Source organism: Salvia miltiorrhiza, chromosome 1 (assembly GCF_028751815.1).
Source record: "Salvia miltiorrhiza cultivar Shanhuang (shh) chromosome 1, IMPLAD_Smil_shh, whole genome shotgun sequence".
In the NCBI taxonomy this organism is placed as follows: domain Eukaryota; kingdom Viridiplantae; phylum Streptophyta; class Magnoliopsida; order Lamiales; family Lamiaceae; genus Salvia; species Salvia miltiorrhiza.
This window is the reverse complement of record NC_080387.1, coordinates 27,998,246-28,017,891: the sequence shown is the minus strand read 5'-3', so window position 1 is coordinate 28,017,891 and position 19,646 is coordinate 27,998,246. Positions and strand designations below refer to the sequence as shown.

Sequence of the window (19,646 nt, the reverse complement as noted above, 5' to 3'; positions counted from 1 at the left end):
ATTCACCCCCGATCTGAGCTTTCGCCGGCGCCTGAAACTCCCCATCTTCTTCCTCCTCCGGCATGCTTTCAGAATCTGACTCCGTCGAATCCAAGATTGACTGTGCTCTTCCTTCATCTTGCTGAAGATTGGATTCCTCGATTCTGATTTTGAAATGAGCTCCTCCGATTTTGCACTCAATGTTTCTGTTCAAGGATTCCAGACCCATCGACATTTGGATCCAAGCTGCATCAAGTCTATCTCTTCGTGAAGTTTTTTCGTGAATCTTCAACACCATTCCGAAACGAGCTCCAACAAGATTAAAAAATCTATGGTTCCATGCTTGCAGCGGTATCCCCACCCATTTGGTCCAAACAATTCTTTGCGTACAAACATCAATGTATGACCATGGTCTTGTCCATTCAAACCAAAAATTTGCCCATTCCTCCAACTCTCCCAACAGATCCTTCACAGGTGTTTCATTCAGACTTTGAATCAGAACAAGATTTCCTCCCAAAGTAGCTATCTTAAGAATACCGGCACATTCGCTGTTAATCTCCTCTTCAAAATCCTCCCAATCGAAATATGCTTTTACAAACCCAGTAAAAGAATTTTTGAGCCACTTCAGTTTCTCTTCATCAGGCATAAATCCTAAAACCTCATCTGCAGGAGGTTCTTTAGCTTTGTGCTTTTCACCCCCCAAAACTTCAGCGAACGACTTGCTTTCTTCTCTTTTTGACTCCGGGACTACCAGGACCTTCTTCAGCTTCCCACCAATCTCTTCTCTGACCCTATCATAATTTTCAGGTGTTACCTCCTTATCCTTCTCGCCTGGTGAGGCCACGGTTCTACTAAAACGAGGAACATAGGCTCTCAGTTTGTAGCTTCCGAACCAAATATGATTCAATTCATCCAAGAGTTTCTCTGTATCCGAACATTCCTCAAAGCGGACAAACCCAAAAGGTTTGCCTTTGACATCTCTTTTCTTTGGGCAAAAAATGTCAACAACTCTTCCAATCGAGCTAAAGCTTCTTTCCAAAGTTTCAAGCCAAATACCTTCCGGGAAATTGTTGAAAAAGAAGGTGACTCCCCTTTCTTCAATTCCTCTTTCTTTTCGATAACCGACAATCCGTGATTAGGGGAAAAACCTGGGGCTAGGCTTGGAAGGCTGCCTCACCGGATGTCTCTCATGGCTGATTCCTGCAACCCCTCTCTTTCTCACCACCCTCCATTCGCCCTCCCTCTCCCTCTCCCTCTCTCTCCATATCTCTTCCATATCACATAGACTATTGATATGCAAAAAGTTAGATTAGGAACATTTGTGACTATATTGAAATTTGAGGTATAAAATCGTTAAGTTTCAATTTTTGAAATTAAAAGACTCTTATCGCGAGCAGCTTGGATTAGTAACCTAATCTAATGCAATTTACCATAGCATTTGTAATGAGAATGTTGTTAATTTATCGTACCATTTCTAATGAGAATGTTGTGGAAAGAAAATTTTCAAAATCTCTCTTAATTATACTACAATAATCTTGAAAAAAGATAAATTTACATGGAGTATTATGTATATCAGTATATACATAATACCCCTTAATTTTGAATAGGATCGGATAGGATTGATTTGAACCAGTTCTATTATTCATGGTACAATTCTATGACTAATTTGCCGCTCATCTGTGTATATTTTGATGTAATAGATATGGCAAGATTTTTTGAGGTTCTTCATATGTATGTATTTTTTTCTTTTAAACGAAAATTGAGTGAAACTTACACTCTTACTCGTATTGTAACTCGAATACTCAACCTATTGGTTAAAGAGAAAGTATCTTATATTTTAAGTTTTTCCATTTAATTATACCCTATTGGTTTAAAAAAGTGAATTGGTTTTGATTCCTTAAAAATCTCAATATCATCAACAAATTAGCATTGGAATTTTTGTTGAAATAATCTCGTCCCTATTTGCATAATGAAGCTGTTTAACGTTTGCTTTTTTTTTTTTTAACATTATTTCTCTTTTTTCTTTCTTTTTAAACATTGTACAATTTAATTTATAATAAAATATTTAATATGCATATTATATTAAAGAATGTAATAAGATATTTTAAATTTGATAAATGATTTTGATGAGGAGTAAATCGTGAGCTCAATGTCGCCTTATATTAGGGCTGAGTTAATGGAACCTACAACGACGACTTCATTAAAAGAGGAATTCCGATTTATTTTATGTGTTAATAGGGTGAAATATCCATATTCATAACATATATATGAAAAATATTCACCTTCATAAAAAACTTGATGAATCTACACAAATTAATACTCCCTCTGTTCCAATTCAATAGGTCATGTTTCCTTATTTGGATGTCTCAATTCAATAGGCAACTTCTTCAAATGAAAAGTCAATACTTAATAAATATCCTCACACAACTCATTATTTACACCAAATGATTGTACCTCACAGATAATTATTTTTTCTTTATTTTTCTATCATACTTTTTGGACACATATGTTGGGAACTTTATGGAATATCCTAATCCTTGTTTTGATGATACCAAAATCCATAGGCCTTAATTGTAATAGACTAGAACCTTCTGAACTCAAGTGTTAGAGTTCGTTTCTAGTATTAGTTTGCGGTTCTGAAAACTGAAGACTGAAGACACCAACTGAAGTATCAGTTGAAGAATCAGTTCGGAACTGATTACTTAATGCGTGCCACGTGGATTCAGCGGACTGATACTAAAGTCAAGTATCAGTTAAACATTCTTCCTCGGACTGAACCTCCAACGTTCAAAGGAAGCCACGTACTCCAAAAGTACAGTCGCATTAAATGCAGAGATCTCATGATCATCCCTCTCTGCAGAGGTCATTCCTATTTGGTGGCTATTTTATTAGAGACGTCACATCTTCTGCTCTTCAACATAGCCGTTCTCACCAAACAAGGAACCTCGAAGATTGAAGCCTCAGCCCAAATTCGAAAAGCCCCGCCAACGGATCTATTCAAGACCTCTCCTATAAATAGCGCTCGAGGATCACTTCAATCTTCACCGATTCAACAACATAAGCTTAAACTCTGCCAAAATTATTTCTCAGCCAAAAGCTTAATATCTCCAAAGCTTGAATCGAAGAAAAGAATTTCAAAGCCAAAAATCAGTCACTGCTGATTACACACATTCTCTTAGACCTTAGGCAAACCTCTGTTCACCCAGAAGCCTAGGTCAAACTAATTCCAAAGAACTTGTTCTTTGAAGTTTAGTTGGCAAGATTTCAAACCTCCCTTCGAGTTACATAATCGAGTGTTTGAGCTGAAAATGAGTTTATCTTCAATTGAAAAATTAATACCAATTGAATTCTCTCTCTTTCTGCTGTGTTTGATACTCAGGTTATCGCTCTATTTCCTTTTTATTCAACGTTTACTCGAATGTGTTACACTTTTGCTCATCAATTTAGATTTTATATTTTAATAGGTTTCTACTTTCAGGTCTAAAATAACTCTACATGTGTTAATATTTCTAAATAATCATATTGCTCAACAAAAGATTAATGATAGTCACAAAAATAAAAATATATTAATTCTATAGCCAATGAAAAGAGACAACTTTACTCTTTTAATTAAATTTTTATAATTTTTTAAAAGATTTTTGGATTTTATATACAAATAATTTTTTATTTTTATGATTAGAATCAACCTTTATTTAAATAAAATGATTAATTTAATATTCATATCTTTTTTTTAGAGGGAAAAGGAGCGTATATTAAGATAAATGGGAAATGGCAATATCTGAAAGCCACGGAGGAAAGTCCGACTTCCAGATCATTACATTCGAATTAGAAGAAGCAAAACGAGCTAGCGCATGCGCCTCTCTATTAGCATCACGACGAACGTGAAAAAACTCGATCGAGTACCACATTGTTGCGAGCGTGGTTGAAAGCCTACCAAAGATCGTCACAAAGAGAACCAGAGCCATGATGAGAGTCATGTAGGAAATAAATAGCCAACAAAGAATCCGAGTAGAGCACCACCGGGCCAAAGTCATGTTCCAAACAAAAACCAATCGCCACCAACATCGCATGAATCTCGCCAAGGAGAACTGTCGCGGTGCATGTGGCCTATATCCTGACAGTCTGGTGCTACGATTTTGCCAGCCGAATCACGAAGAATAAAGCCAGCCCCGCGCGACCCACCCTTTGTCCATCCTCCTGATGTGCCACATCCACGTCGAGTCGGAGAACATCCGGCGGCGGCGGATACCAGTGAGTGACTCCCTCCTTCGGCAGAACCTGCCCTTCAATCGAAACATCCTCACGAGCATTAGATTGAAACCGGTATATTGCTTCCAAACGAGCCATCTCTCGACTCCTTCGATCCCCAGCGATTCCTCCAAAGATAAGTGCTTGAGGTGGTGAACTATAGCCCAGTATCCAACCTTAACACACCAAATTAAACAATGGGAAGTGGAACTCCAGGCTTGCTGACACCAGGAGCAAATATTGCCCATTTTTTTTTTTTTTTTTTTTTACCTTTTTTCCTATTTGTCTTTCTATTTTCATAGACGTTGCATTTCGATCTCTTTTGACAGGTAAGGGAATATTAGCGATTCGGTTTTTTTTTTTTTTGGATTATAGATCCCATGATTGGATAACGTTTAGTATTTTTTTTATAAGAGGAACAGGATTTTCAGCGAATGGGAACTTTATGTCTCATTTTCAATTTTGTTTAATTTCTTATATATATATATTTTTTAATTTTAACTTTATATGTTTTAGTTTAATTTTGGGATTATTAATTAGGGTTTATTCCATCAATCTAGGGTATGTAATTATTTTTTATCATTTAATTCCATTTTTATTAGCTAATAATAGGTTGATATACAAAGTCATGGTATATACTTTTTTCCAAAAAATTAATTTTTTGAAATAAAAAGTAAATATAATTCATAGTATTATAATAAATTTTATTTTTATAAAACATATTTTTAAAATAATAAATATAAACGTGGAACATAATGGCACACATAAGATTGAGGGACATTGGATCTCATCCCGGGATTAATATGGTACTCACTCCGTCCCACAAATCTTGACACATATTCCTTTTTGGGCCGTCCCACGAATCTTGACACATTTCTAAATAAGGTAATAATTATTACCTACTCTCTCATACTTTATCACTTTTATACTTTATTAATTACACACTTAAAACATTAATCTATAATTCCTTAATTCTCGTGCCGAAACCAAACGTGCTAAGATTCGTGGGATGGAATGAGTATTTTTTATGTATAATATTGACTAAATTAGTTTTTTTATTTATTTATAGTGATTATTTTAAACTTTTCCTTAACCACACGTTTGTGGTTTTAGTGGTTCTCCTACCGAAAAAAATCCTACCTCCACGGCCCACCCACTATCAACTTAAAAAGAAAATGGTCGTCAAAGGAGCACTGTAAATAAATAACGAATGGTAATTCTTTGTTAACAATTGAAAATCATTAAATTAAGTTAAGTATATTTAATCAATAATATTGACCATTCAAGGACATCCAAGCAACCAAAAAATTATGTAAAAAAGTATATTCACAATCTCCACAGTTCTAATTTCTCCTATTAAAAAAGTCAACGTTGTTAAACGATCTCCAATAATAGTGCAAAATCTATTTTATTAATGGAGCTGGAAATGAGCTTCAATGGTGCTACAAACTCACACTCGAACCCAAAATAGATTTGGGACCATATTTTAAACAGTGTCACACCAAACTTACGTTTGCCCTGTTCATCACACCAAGCACCAATTTCAATTTTTACAAATTGCAAACTAACTTCATTCTTCATAGATATTAAGAAGATGTTATTAAAGAAGAAGAATTGTGCATAGAAAGAAATATAAGAAATAGAGATGAAGAAGAACAAACGCTGTTAGACTACCCCAACCGTGACATTTGGGGACAGTCATGGTAATAGGACAAAACAAGTAGATAAAAAAAAAATTGGAAAGTCACCAAAATTGTTCGACCTGTGGGATTTGCAGCCCCAAGTCACGCTTCTCCATTTTTTCTCTTTCCATGCCACATGTCAAATTTTAACTGGTGGATTAAATATTTGGATAAACAAAATTTTATAATGGTTTATCTTTATAAAAAAATATATTAAAATTATATTAAAAATTTTCTTATTTTTAGCTCTATAAATAGAGCCTAATTTCACTATATTTTCACACCCAAACAAAAACTCTCTCTTTCTTCATTTCACTATATTTCCATTATGGATCCAAATTATCCCAATTATTATTATCCAAATTCTCAGAATCACCAAAACTCCTAAGATTATCCTAATCCTCAAGATTCTGCAAATTTTTCATCTTATCTGACTCCTCCTTTTTTTCCAAATTTCGAAAATCAACCAAATTCTCAATTTTATGAATCTCAATTTTCTCCAAATTTATGTCAAATTCATAGCTCTCAAAGAATTTCCACATCAGAAAATGTCTCTCGTAATTTGTTTATGGGTGTTCAATGCTCAAACAAAATCAGAAAGGGGCAAAAAATGTAGCTTGGTGTGTGAAGGAAGATGTTGCCCTTATGTCATCTTAGATCTATGCTAGCGAAGATAACGTTCGAGGAAAAATCAAAGAGGGGAATCGCTTTGGGCACGTGTTCATAAATTGTATCACAACACTCAAGTAGAAAATCCAAATGAGCTCAACGAACGAAACATTGAATCAATGAAAGGTCGCTGGAAACGTCTTAACGAAAATGGAAACAAATGGGTTGCTGCTTGCAGGGAAGCAAATGCTCGAAGAAGGAGTGGCATGAGCGACAACGATGTTGAGAAAGAAGTTCATTCCATTTACGAAGCAGGTAGAAATAAGTTTCTAGACTTTGTTGTATTTAATGAAGTTATGAGTAAACATCCCAAGTGGAATGTTCATGATATCACCCATGTTTTTCGTCGTCAAAGTGAAGATGTTGATGACCAGGAAAGTGGTGGCAGTTCGAAAAGATCAAAGACTTCGGAAGATGGGGGATTTTCTATCCCTTCTAATCCAGAAACTCCAACATCTGAACAGTCAACTGCGACTTGTCCCATTGGAAGAGATAAGGCAAAAAGGAGAAAAGGTAAGGTCTCACAATCTGAATCTACTCATGAATCTGCTGTTGCTGCAGAACTTCGTGCAATGAGACTTACTAGAGATGCGGAAGCTGAGTTAATAAAGACTCGAATCGAACTGGAGCGCGAGAAGTTGCAAAGAAACGCAATGAAGATGAAAGAAAAAATGTTGCTTCAATTGTTGGTGAAAGATCACTTATCTCTAGAAGACGAAGAGATGAAACGTCAACTAACTAAAATTGTGTTTGGAGAGTGAATGTATTTTAATCATGTGCTTTCTATGTAATTTTAGTTTATGTACTTTTTATTTGTGTGCTTTTAATTTGAGTGTTTTCTATTTGTCTGATTTTAGTTTTCACAAATTGTGTTATGTACTTATTTTATGTTTAATTAATGAAAAAGTATATTTCATGTAAACTTGAATAGCATTGGATCCGTTTAGCTTCCCAAAGCATTTGACCAATTCTGACAAAGCTTTAAGTGCAGTCACATGCACTTGCCATTTTTTCCTATCCACATGCACTTGTCATTTCTTCCAATTCACATGCATTTGTCATTCTGACACAACATTATTTCCAAACACATGCGTATGTCATTTTTGCCAGCCTAGATCAATGCAACCGTATCAATTCAAATCTAGCTATCTTATCCCACTTTTCAATATTATTCTATAAATGCCAGATGAAACACATCACAATAAAACACAAACACATCTCACTCTTTGCTCAAGTATATATACCTTTACCTATTATTTTTCCATTTCTCATACAAATATGTCTGTGAATGAAAACTCTTCAGTTGATTCAGACTCAAGTTCTGATGTTTCCCATTCCAATGAACTTGATGAATGGAAAGAACGAGTTTATCAACAAAATCGTCAACTTGATAGCATCATCCAAAATATGATCATAAATAATCATAATCTGATTGTAGGAAATCAGATTCCAACAGCCAACATGAGATATTGTAATAGGGAACGGGAGTTTGGTGCAGAGCGTTTGATCAACGACTACTTCAGTGACAGCCCAACGTATACTCCAGAAATCTTCCGGCGGAGATTTCGCATGCAGAAATCGCTATTCATTCGAATAGTGGAAGCTGTTACTGCTAATGATGAGTTTTTTCAACAGAGACGAGATGCCACCGGCAGAGTAGGTCTTTCATCATTGCAGAAATGTACTGGAGCCATGAGGGTGTTGCGCATGGGACATCTTCCGATGTTGTCGATGAGTATCTGCGAATGAGTTCATCTTCTACAAGAGATGCTTTAGTCCATTTTGTGGAAGGTATTATGTCTTGCTTCGGTGGTACGTATCTCAGAAGGCCTAATGAACAAGATTTGGCAAGGCTGCTCTATGTTGGAGAACAACGTGGTTTCCCAGGCATGATTGGCAGTATTGATTGCATGCATTGGGAGTGGAAAAATTGTCCTAATGCATGGGCCGGCCAATATACTGGGAGAAGTGAAAAAGCAACGATCATTTTGGAAGCTGTTGCTTCATATGACTTGTGGATATGCCATGCGTTCTTTGGAACACCAGGTTCGTGTAATGATATCAATGTACTCCATCGATCTCCTGTTTTTAATGATGTCTTAGAAGGTCGAGCATCAAAGGTTAATTATGTAGTGAATGGTCGTCATTATGATATGACATATTATTTAACTCATGGTATATACCCTTCATGGGCTGTATTTGTCAAGTCAATTACTTCCCCACAGATCCGCAAACACAAGTTGTTCGCTCAACACCAAGAGTCTGTCCGAAAAGATCTTGAGCGAGCATTTGGAGTTCTACAAGCTCGATTTGCATTTCTACGACGCCCATGTCTTGTTTGGGACAAAGTTTTGATGGGAAAAATTATGATGGCTTGTATCATCATGCATAATATGATAGTCGAGGATGAACGAGATACCTACCAAGATTATTATGATCCAACAAAAATTTTTATGAATACACCTACAAGAGTACAAACAGAAGATGACGAATATTTTCGCTATTCTACTGAACGTATTGCGAGCTTGTCTACTTATTTGACTAATAGAGATCAACTTCGCAATAGAGAAGCTCATAGGACTCTTCAAAGTGATTTGATTGAGTACATATGGGAAAAATTTGGCACTGAGAATTAAATATGTAATTTGTATTTTCTAATTGTATTTTTAAATTTCACGTATTGTACTTTGATATATTTAATTTCAGTTGTGTGTTTAATTCTTGTAATCTTCTTTTGTGATTGAATTAAATATCAATTATAATATATGACAATGTTTAATTATAATATAATTACAATTTTTTTTGAAAATATATTTATTTTATTTATTAAATATAATAAATAAATATTTAATTTTAATTTATATTTTATTTTAGATATTAAGATAATTTAAAAATAAAGTGAAAAGAAAAAATATGTAGGTTGGGTTGGTGTCACCATTGGGAGTAAAAATTATGTTAGATTGTGGGTTGTGTAGGTAAATGAGAGAGAAATGAATATTTTATTAAAAAGTGAAGTAAGATTGGATTGGGTGAGTGCCACGATTGTGGGTAGTCTTAAAGGCGAGAGCAGATGACCTTTTTTTTCTTTTGTGGAGAAGACCAGACAACCTTGAAGTCAAGAATTAGGGCTCCCTTTATTGCTTTGGACTCTCGATTTTTAGGCTCAATTTTTGGGGCTCAATTTTTATATGGGTAATTCTATTCATAACATTCGTTCGTTTTACTCAGTATAAGCTGTATAATCCGCATGATGATGATGATAATAATAATAATAATAATAATAATAATAATAATAATAATAATAATAATAATAATAATAATAATAATAATAATAATAATAATAATAATAATAATAATAATAATAAATAATTATGAATTTACCCCATATTAAACACTTCCTCCGTTTATAAAAAAATTGCCCCAATTTTCTTTTTGGATGTTCCCAAAAAGTTTGCCCCAATCTCTTTAATATCTATTTTTGTATATGACTCTATTATCAATTTTACAATTACAACCTTTTAAACACTATTTTTGTGTATGAGCCGATCCTCGAAGGTGGTATAGCCCAACCCTTGGATTTAATAGTTGAATCAAAGAGGCGGCATGATGAAGGCTTCCTCCGATGCATAGGCCTCTTCATATACAACATCTTTCACTCCTTTCAGTCTGCTCAATCATTGAGATGACTGAGAAAATTGTATAACACGATTCTGAAAATGAAGTATGAAAGAATACAAGTTACATTATTTGTGAGCTATGATATTTAATTTGGACTTTTAGCTACGGGTTGGGGGGGGGGGGGGGGGGGGGCTATGAATAAAACGGGTTTTGAGCTATACTAAGTAAAATGAGGACTATGAATCAAATTATTCGTTTTTATTTATTGTTTTGGGCTCAATTTTTGGAGGACCCTACTAACGAAGTCCGTTCTAATTAGTCATTTGTAATTAATAAATAATGATGAAAAACTTCTTCAATTTTTTGGTTTTAGGATGTGTTTGCTTTTTATTATGGGGGAATAATATAATGAAGGAGTATAAATTTATCACTTAAAGTGGGAACCACATTTTTTATATCTTGTTTGATTTGAAGGATAATATATTTATCCACTTCTTATAAGGTGATATAAAATTATATCACTTTTTAATTTTTATTAGGTATAAAATTATCCATTTCTCAAGAAATAATCTATCCGAAAAAAAAAAAAAAAAAAAAAGAAGAAGAAGAAGAAGAGAGAACTTGAACCAGAAAGTTGGGTAACTTAATAGCGGGACCTTTGCCAACGACTGACTCTGTCTCTCTCACTGTATATATGTGTATATAATATGCGTGCGTGTGTCGTTGAACTTATGCAATCTGAATTGACGCACGCGGATGTCTAAATTCTAATCCTCTTTCAACTCTCCAGACTTTCTCTTGAGGGAACTCTCCCAACTTATTAACTATAGCTTATAGTCATTTAATCCACGTCACATCTCTCAAAATTTTAATTCTAAAAATACTCTTAAAGTCTTTTCTAAATTATTTTTAATTCTTATTTTACAATTGCACGCAGCTCTCCTATTTTTCATTATTTATTTTATAAATTTAGAATTTAGAATTAGATATAAGAGCACTCCCAACAGATCACCTAAATGCATCACTAACTCTAAATTTAGATTAAAACAATTAAAAATGATATAAAAACTACATTCAGCAGATCCCCTAAATTGGATGGGGTCCACAAAATTTTTTACACCTACCTAAATTCAATCTTAAATTTACACCCACCCTAAATTTATTTTAAACTTATAATTAGTAGGGCCCACACATAATTATTGTTATTATGTAGAAAATAGGAGATCTGGTGTATGCATTTATAAAATCGAGATCCTAAAATTAAATGGGGAAAGCTTTAGGGAGGAATATAGGAGCATAATTTTGGGATTTCTGCTGGAAGGGGTGTAAATTTAGGATTAGATTTGATGGGATGTAAATTTTTTTGTGGGCCCAACTTTTTTTTTTTGATAAGAAAAATATATAAAAGAACGAAAGAGAGGCACCAGAAGTACCAAACGATTACAGAGTCGGCGGGGATTCATCATTCGACATCCATCTATGAATCCCAACACCATCATCGACAAAACCGAAAATTTTACCCCAACTCCACACTCTAGCTTTGACTTCTCCTAACAAACTATCAATCTCCCACCTTTTGTTGTCAAACCTGCTCTCATTACGCATTTTCCAAATAAGTCAAGTAGTACAATACCATAAAGCCATCAAAAGCTTCTTATTTCTTTTCTGGCTGCTCAAACATGTGAAGAACCGGAAATGCGAGGGGACGTCATGTGGCTGCACCACACAAACCCCAAGCTATTGAAAAATTGCTTCCCAGACCTTTGAAGTCTTTGGACAATGGAGCAGCACATGCTTCATGGATTCTTGACGATGAAAGCAGGCGTTACATCCCACTTCGACTTCACTCAACGTCACGTTTCTTCTCAAGAGATTATCGCACGTCGGAATTCTGTTCTTCAATATTCTCCACACAGTAAGCTTGACTTTGTTTGGGATAGGTATCTTCCACACCTTGGCGCTAGTATCCGTTTCCTCTACCACCTCCGTTGTCTCAATTGCTCGCTCTTTAAGAACTTCATAAACTTAATATAAGTGATCTGTTGGATGATTATTTTATCTCACTTTTTATTATTTTAGCTTAAATTTAAAGTTAGGATTACTTTTGAGAAATATGCTTGAAACGCTCAATTCACGCCTAAAAAAAATAGTATCAATTTAAATGGTCAGCCTCATCTACTTAATTACCTCAAAATGAAAAGGGAGATATATAGTGGGAGATATAGAATATCACTGTAGTGTTTGGAATGCGATTGATGATAAATTACTACTAGGATTCAGAAGAAAGTGACATTCTACCACAATTGCAGGTAGACTGTCTCCTCGAAAATGAATGAATTATATTCGAGAATGAGAAATTGCAACTTATACCTTAAAATTTATAATCGACCTACTTTATGCATTCTATATATTAATAAATTTGGAATTTCCAATAACTGAAATACTATATGTTACAAGGTTGCAGTCCAAATATAGTGTGTTGTCCTAGTTTGTTTGTTTTTTTTTTTTTTTTTGAAACGGTGGAGTTTGATTCCTGGACCTCACTATTCGTAGACAGAAATTTGCATTGCTTAGTGTCCCCCCATTGGGGACGTGTGTTGTCCTAGTTCAAATGTGTAAATGCTCCTATTATAAAAGAAATAGCGTGTTCATATTACAATATTGCATGACAAAAGCTACACGAATAAATGTTGATGTGATTAATTGCAACTATCCATGTAACATTTGGAGCTATGGCTACAACTTCGACAGATGATGTTAACAGATAAACATGTGCTACCATATTTGAACTAAAAAAATTAAAAAATGTTTGAGCTAAAAAACATATAAATGGAAGAAACAGCGAAGAGTTTAATGTTGGGGTACATTTTCTAAATTAAGTGAAATTCTACATTGCAAGTTACAAATTATTTACCCCAAATATTATTACCTTCGTGTTTTTAACGCCGAATTTAGTCCTAGTTCCAAAATCAATTTATTACTACTAGAAAATAGAATCTTTCCGTCAAAAACTGAAAATCTAAATCTAAAGCAGCAAATTAAATTGCTAATTCCCACAACGCGCAGAGAAGTAGCAGATCAGCAAAACCTCATGAGAGTTTAAGTTGAAGTTACAAAAACTCAGTAATTAAATCTCGAATTAGACGACATAATATTCTTTATCAAAAACGCAAATTATTCCGAGAAATGTAACATCTATGAAAGATATAATTACCCCCAAACCCAATCACACAGACGCTTGCGTAGCCTTGGCAGCAGCTTTGCCCCCTGCTTCCGCCGCCGGTCTCATATCCGCGGCCATACCTTGGTACTGCGCCGGTTGCCCCATTACGCCGCCGGGCGCAGAGTAGACCACCTGTCTCCCTGCGCCGCCGTCGTACGCCACCGGTGCGTATCCGGCTTCCGCCACCATTCCAACACCGCCAGTTGTCCCCGGCCTCACCATCCCGAAACCCTCGGAGTATCCCGCCACCTTCTGCGGCGGCATAGTTTGAATTGCCGGCGCCATGGGAGGCATGCCGCCTTGCGGAATCATGTTGTACATCGGCTGCTGGTCCCGGTATACCTCCGTCGGCATCCTCTGAACCGCGTAGTAGCCCTGAGTTGGTGGTCCGTTGGCTGGTCTCATTATCGGCGCAGGGTATGCGTTTGCCGGTGCCGGAATCACATAAACTTGCTTCTCGTTACTGATGGTGCTTGCCGGAAAAACTCCGCTGGGAACCTGCTTATCCGTCCAATAGGGAATACCGGTGGAGACCGGTACATGAGGTATCTTCTCGGGCATTTTATTGTACTCGCCGCCGGTGGATCCTGCGGAGAGGTTGTCGTCGCTTTTCCTTCTGTGCATTCCTTGTTGTTCCTCAATTCTCAGTCTCTGGAGATCCTGAATGTGTTTTTGGATCGGATCCGACCCGATCAGCCTCTCGTCCAGACCCGGCATGATAACCGGATCCTCCATCGGCTGATGAGCAGGGCGCGCCGCCGCCATAGCATTTGCTTTCTCAAATCCAAGCAAAAAATCAACGCTACTCACCGGCTGTGGGGCGGCGGCAGCGGGCACCGACGGCTGCGGCGCGGAATTCAGCGCATCCACAAACCGCTCTTTGTCCGTCTTCGCCTCATCCGAGCCGAACCTCGGAGCGGAAGAATTCAGGCTCGGAGCCTGGTTCGGGAACAGGAAAACCCGCAGCCTCGCCGGCTTCGGCGAAATCCTGTACAACCGATCGTACTCATGCATCATGTGCTCCAAATCATCATCATTCGTCACCGAAATTAACGCATCCAGATCCTCGCCGGGCAACTGATACTTAAACGAGATAGCGTCGCAATCACAGAGCGCGATCAGCTTCGAGAGCAGAGCGCCGAATTTGATGCTCCGATCGACGGCGAGGATCTTCGTCTCTCCGCCGACGTACGACAGCTGGTTATCGTGCGGCCGCGGGTGAATTTTTCCGCCGTAGCTGCACATAAACTTGACCTTGTAATTCTGCGCCGGCTGATCATCCCAGGACGCCGAATTTTCGAACTCAATTTCTCGGGATCGCGGCGATGAATGGCCGGACTCCGGATAGGAGGAATTGTAGGAATAATTCTCCATGGCCTCGCTCTAGTGGTAGTGATGATAGGTGAGAGAGGGGGCGTGGTTTAGAGAGAGAGAGAGGGTTTCCAGAGATTTAGCGAGAAAGTTGCTTCTGTTTGAGACAGTCTTGTATCTGGCTATTAAAGTGCCTCCTTTCAAGGTTTAACAACTTCACATTCTGGTGCACATACATTTCTGTACACCCGCAGTTTTCCTGTGAGTCTGTGACGTGGAAGCTGAAAGGCTGTTGTGATTTGTGAGTGTGTCTAAGTGTGAGGCAGGTGAGAATAGCAATGAGGAGAGGGTGGGGCTCCATGGATTTTATATGCCCTTTTCTAATATTCAAGGTTAAAGGTACTATTAGCGTAATCTTTAAATTTTTCTATTTAATAATATTAATTTATATATAAAAAAAAGAATATGCATTTTTTGTAATTTTACTCTCTTCATTCCCAAATACTCGCTACTCAAGTTACGTGTAACATAGGGAGTACCTTTTTAAGGAGGATAAACACAATTTTTAAGACAACATTTTTAAATGTATTGAAAGTATTGAAAACTATTATAATTAATATTAAAAATAGTGAAAAAAATATTATAATTAGTATTAGTAGTACTGAAAATGTAAAAATAAGAGCAAATGAGATATTAATAGTGATGAGGTATTGTACTAAAATAGAAAGTGAAGTTATTTGAGGGACAACCCAAAAACAAAATGTTAGAAAATTATTGGGTTAATAGCCGGAAAATACACGAACTATTTTCAAATTTGCATATTGCACATCACCTTTAAAATTAGCTCCAAAATACACGACATTTTAATTTTGTTGCAAATTGCACACGGTGAAAATTCCGGCAACTCTTATGTTTGACCGACGATGACATGGACAACCACATGGCTTTTTTTACACGCTGGCAAGCCATGTGAGCAAAACGACGTCGTTTTGATAGTTTGAAGAATTAAAAAAAAATAAAAAAAAATCCTTGCTTTTCCGGCGAGCCATTCCAGAATCCGGCGAGCCATTCCACCACCACAAACCACCGCAACCACCGTTTCTCCTCACCTCCACCATAACCACCACCACAAAAATCAAAGAAATCCGGCGAGCCATTCCCAGCGAAATTTCCCGATGACAAGAGCCCAAATTTCCCCAAATTCAGAGCTTATTTTTCAGTTCCCACCGTAACCACTGTTTTCCCTCACCTCCACCATAACCACCATCACAAAAATCTCCACCACCATCGTTTTGCCATGAAAATTAAAGACCAAAACTTACCAAATCGATTGGGTCGATTGCAGATGTAGAGGTTGGTTGTTGTTGAGATCTGATTCAGATCTTTTCGCGGCCCGTCGCCTCGCCGCCCTTCCTCTTCCCCTACGATTTTGATGGAAAATGTTGAGATCTGATTCAGATCTTTTCGCGGCGGCGCAGATGTAGAGATTGGTTGCTGCGACGTCGATTGCACGGGGCGGTGGAGTCGCTGGCGAAGATCTAGGGCTCTGGCCGCGATGGTGGTGGAGGCAGCGCGCGTCTTGTGGCGAGGAGGGCGGAGGCGAGCGGCGGCCGGCGAGGAGGGAGGTGCTGGAGTGAGGGAGGCGGCGCTGGAGTGAGGGAGACGGCGACGATGAGGCAGCGCTGGAGTGAGGGAGGAGGCGCTGTAGTGAGAGAGGCGACGACGAGGAGGCGGCGCTGGAGTGAGGGAGGAGGTGCTGGAGTGAGAGAGAAGATGAATTAGGGCTCAAAATGATTTTTCATTTTTTTTAATTGATACTCACTCAAAACGACGTCGTTTTGAATTCCGGTGAGTCCACGTTTGAAAATTCCGGTGCCACGTCAACAAGGTGATGTATTCTGGAGCTAATTTTAAAGGTGATGTGCAATATGCAAATTTGAAAATAGTTCGTGTATTTTCCGGCTATTAACCCAAAATTATTTGGAGGACCAAGAAATATAAAATTATGTTTTTTTTAAGGTATTATTTTCTTTGTCCATGACAAAACTTTTTAAAAGGGAGTGACACGAATTTTAATACGAGATTATTGAGTGTATTGGAAGTGGTGAAAAAAATTTATTAGAATTAGTGTTATGTTTTTTTTTGATATAACAGTATTAAATAAAGAAATTTAAAGGCCGCGCCACAGGGGACTCGAACCCAAGACCTTTGACTTTAGGCATTAACCCCTTACCGCTTGGTCAACACACGCACACTAGTGTTGTGATGTTTAATTTGCATTAAGGGTCGGAAGAAAAAATTAAGGATAAATGAGGTATTATAAGCGGTGGGTATAGTCCAAAAATATAATATGAAAAAATAGAAAGTTTTATCATGAACGGAGAGAATATTTCAATATAAATTTCTTATTTCTTATTTTTACTTTATTAATTTATTAACAGTTTTATTATACATGATCACCAAAATCCATATTTATTTAATCTCAATAGTATAATATTACAATAAAAGTGATCACTTTTTCTATCGTTATATATTTACCTACTATTTGCTAAAATTCGTACCATAAAAAATGACACACTTTTATGAAATGAAGATAGTACAAAATTTTATGAAATATATTAATGTTTCAATTTGATTTTCCTCATCGTATCTGTTTAAAGCGTTAGTGGGAGTTCCAATAATCAAATTTGTTTAGGCCTCCAACAATCAAATTATATGAGTTTTAATGGTGTGAAATATCAATTGCAGACAATGAAAATCAATAATTGTCCATTTAACATTATTTCAATAAATTATAGTTAATTTTAACTATTTCGAATGAAATGAGCCCATAAACATCTATTTTGTACGTGCAAAAAACACGAGTCTCTATTTTCTTTGTTCACACACTCTCGTTCTCTCTAATCATCCGAGTTTTTTTCTCTCTCTATCTCCAACGACCTCTTCTCTGAATTTCTTCATCGTACTTGGAGTGAATGGCACAAATGCTACAGTTCGTATCATTAGTCCCAAAGTCTTCCATGTCAAGTGTTAGAACGAATGGTACGAAATTTCATATCTATACCGTTCATCACAAAAGTTAATTGAAAAGAAATGAGAAATTTGCAGAGAGAAATTTTTGTTATCCTTACTTTCTTATGATAAATTTATAATCAAATAGAACACACTTTTGATATAAATATTATTCTCAATCGGCTCAAAGTTTCATAGTTCTTTTAAGTATAAATGTATGATTGGAATGAAATGAGCGTAAGGGGGAATAGAATGGATGAATGGAATGAAATGAATTTTCTTATATGTTAGAGGAAGAATAACTATGCCTAATTTTGTGGAAGTGGTAAAGTAATGAAATGAAGTTAGGAATCACTATTTTATTCCCACTTTCATTCGTATCAAGGATGTCCTAAATTATAGGTTTGCAGAATTTATTGAAATTGGATTTGAAGGCAAAAGAGGGACTAGTTATGATCTTTATAATTGAAAATTGAATTTAAAAAAAGTATATATCCCATTTACAGAATACTAATAAACTAACTAAACATGAAAAATACATTCTATAATAGAATATAATTAACCTTAATCAATAATTATAAATTAAACTGAAATTCAAGAAAAAAAAATTGGTAAAAATATATAATGGCATATTAATTAATAGAAAACGAAATTGTGGAATATGGGATCGGAGGTGAGTGGCTGCTAGATGTGGATAGGTGTGTTTAGTGTTGGAATTCAACACTTATTTATGACTGGGTGTTCACAGTCATCAAATCACACCCAACGATTTTGTTTTCATTAGTGTAATAATAATAGAGGTGCTCATAAACAATAAAATCTCAATAATTAACCATAACATATGGTCTTCCCCCCTATGTCATGGAGCGCCATTTGTATGGCACAGGATGTGATGACGATCTCATTTCAAATTCGTAATATTAAATTTATTGGTAGATCTTTGAATTTGCTTATTCTGCAGCGGATCTTTGAAAAGACCAAATGTACTTTTCAATAGTGTTTCTAATATTTAATTTGATTCGCGTGTAGTTACAACTTTAATCTATTTATACTGAAACCTTAAATTTTGATGCGATCAAATTAAGAGAACTTCTCAAAAAGTTATGAGTAGGGTGGGACTTTTGCAAAATAAATATGAAACGTATAGTATTTGAAAAATGGGTAAATATCATGAAAACTCCTGAACTATACCCATTTTATCAAAAATATCCTGAAATTTTTTAAATGTTTTCTAAACCCTCAAACTATTAGGTTTTTATCAAATATATCCTGCATCTATTTTCCGGTTACCAGAAACGTAATGTGGCTCGTCGGATGCCACAATGTAATTTATATTCTATTATTTTAAATGATATGGAAAAAACAACTTCGTTTCGTACCATATTCTGTCGTGTTTATCCCTAATTCTAGGTTATTAGCGTGAATTCAAACAAGATAGGAGTGAATTTTAAATTTTAGAGTTGGTTTTTTTTAAATGATATGGTACGAAACGGCGTCGTTTTTGTCATTGCATTTTAAAAAAAATATAATATAAATTACATTGTGGCATCCGACGATCCACATCACGTATTTGGTGACCGGAATATAGATGCAGGATATATTTCATAAAAATCTGATAGTTTGAGGATTTAGAGAATATTTTAAAATTTTCAGGGTATTTTTGATAAAACGGATATACTTTAGGAGTTTTCATAATATTTACCCTTGAAAAACCAAATATGACAGCCTCCACCGACAAATGTACGATTTAAATTTGAGACCATTGATTTAGACTTTTGATCTCAATAAAACCCAAGTAGACTTTTCGTCATCCGTTTCTCTTCATGGAGTGATTGATTTTTATGATAAATAAAATATATTATTAGGTATTTTGAAGAGATATAAATCAAACAAAAATAATTAAA

The 19,646-nt window shown here is 36.0% G+C and overlaps 2 protein-coding genes and 1 pseudogene across 2 annotated transcripts; 2 read left to right on the top strand and 1 right to left on the bottom strand.

Moving 5' to 3' along the window:
- Positions 1–6,697: 6,697 nt before the first annotated feature.
- On the top strand, positions 6,698–7,339 carry LOC131005517 (uncharacterized). The gene has a single exon (XM_057932530.1). It carries the CDS (start codon positions 6,698–6,700, stop codon positions 7,337–7,339), a length of 642 nt encoding a protein of 213 aa, XP_057788513.1.
- Positions 7,340–7,856: 517 nt separating this feature from the next.
- Positions 7,857–9,214, top strand: LOC131005507 (uncharacterized; annotated as a pseudogene).
- Positions 9,215–13,234: 4,020 nt separating this feature from the next.
- Positions 13,235–15,065, bottom strand: LOC131018093 (protein PAL OF QUIRKY-like). The gene has a single exon (XM_057946819.1). The coding sequence runs from the start codon at positions 14,791–14,793 to the stop codon at positions 13,423–13,425; it is 1,371 nt and encodes a 456-aa protein (XP_057802802.1). The 5' UTR covers positions 14,794–15,065; the 3' UTR covers positions 13,235–13,422.
- Between the last annotated feature and the right edge of the window lie 4,581 nt (positions 15,066–19,646).

Coding starts and splice junctions, on each gene's coding strand:
- LOC131005517 (XM_057932530.1), top strand. CDS start 6,698: ATGAAAGGTCGCTGGAAACGTCTTAACGAAAATGGAAACAAATGGGTT.
- LOC131018093 (XM_057946819.1), bottom strand. CDS start 14,793: ATGGAGAATTATTCCTACAATTCCTCCTATCCGGAGTCCGGCCATTCA.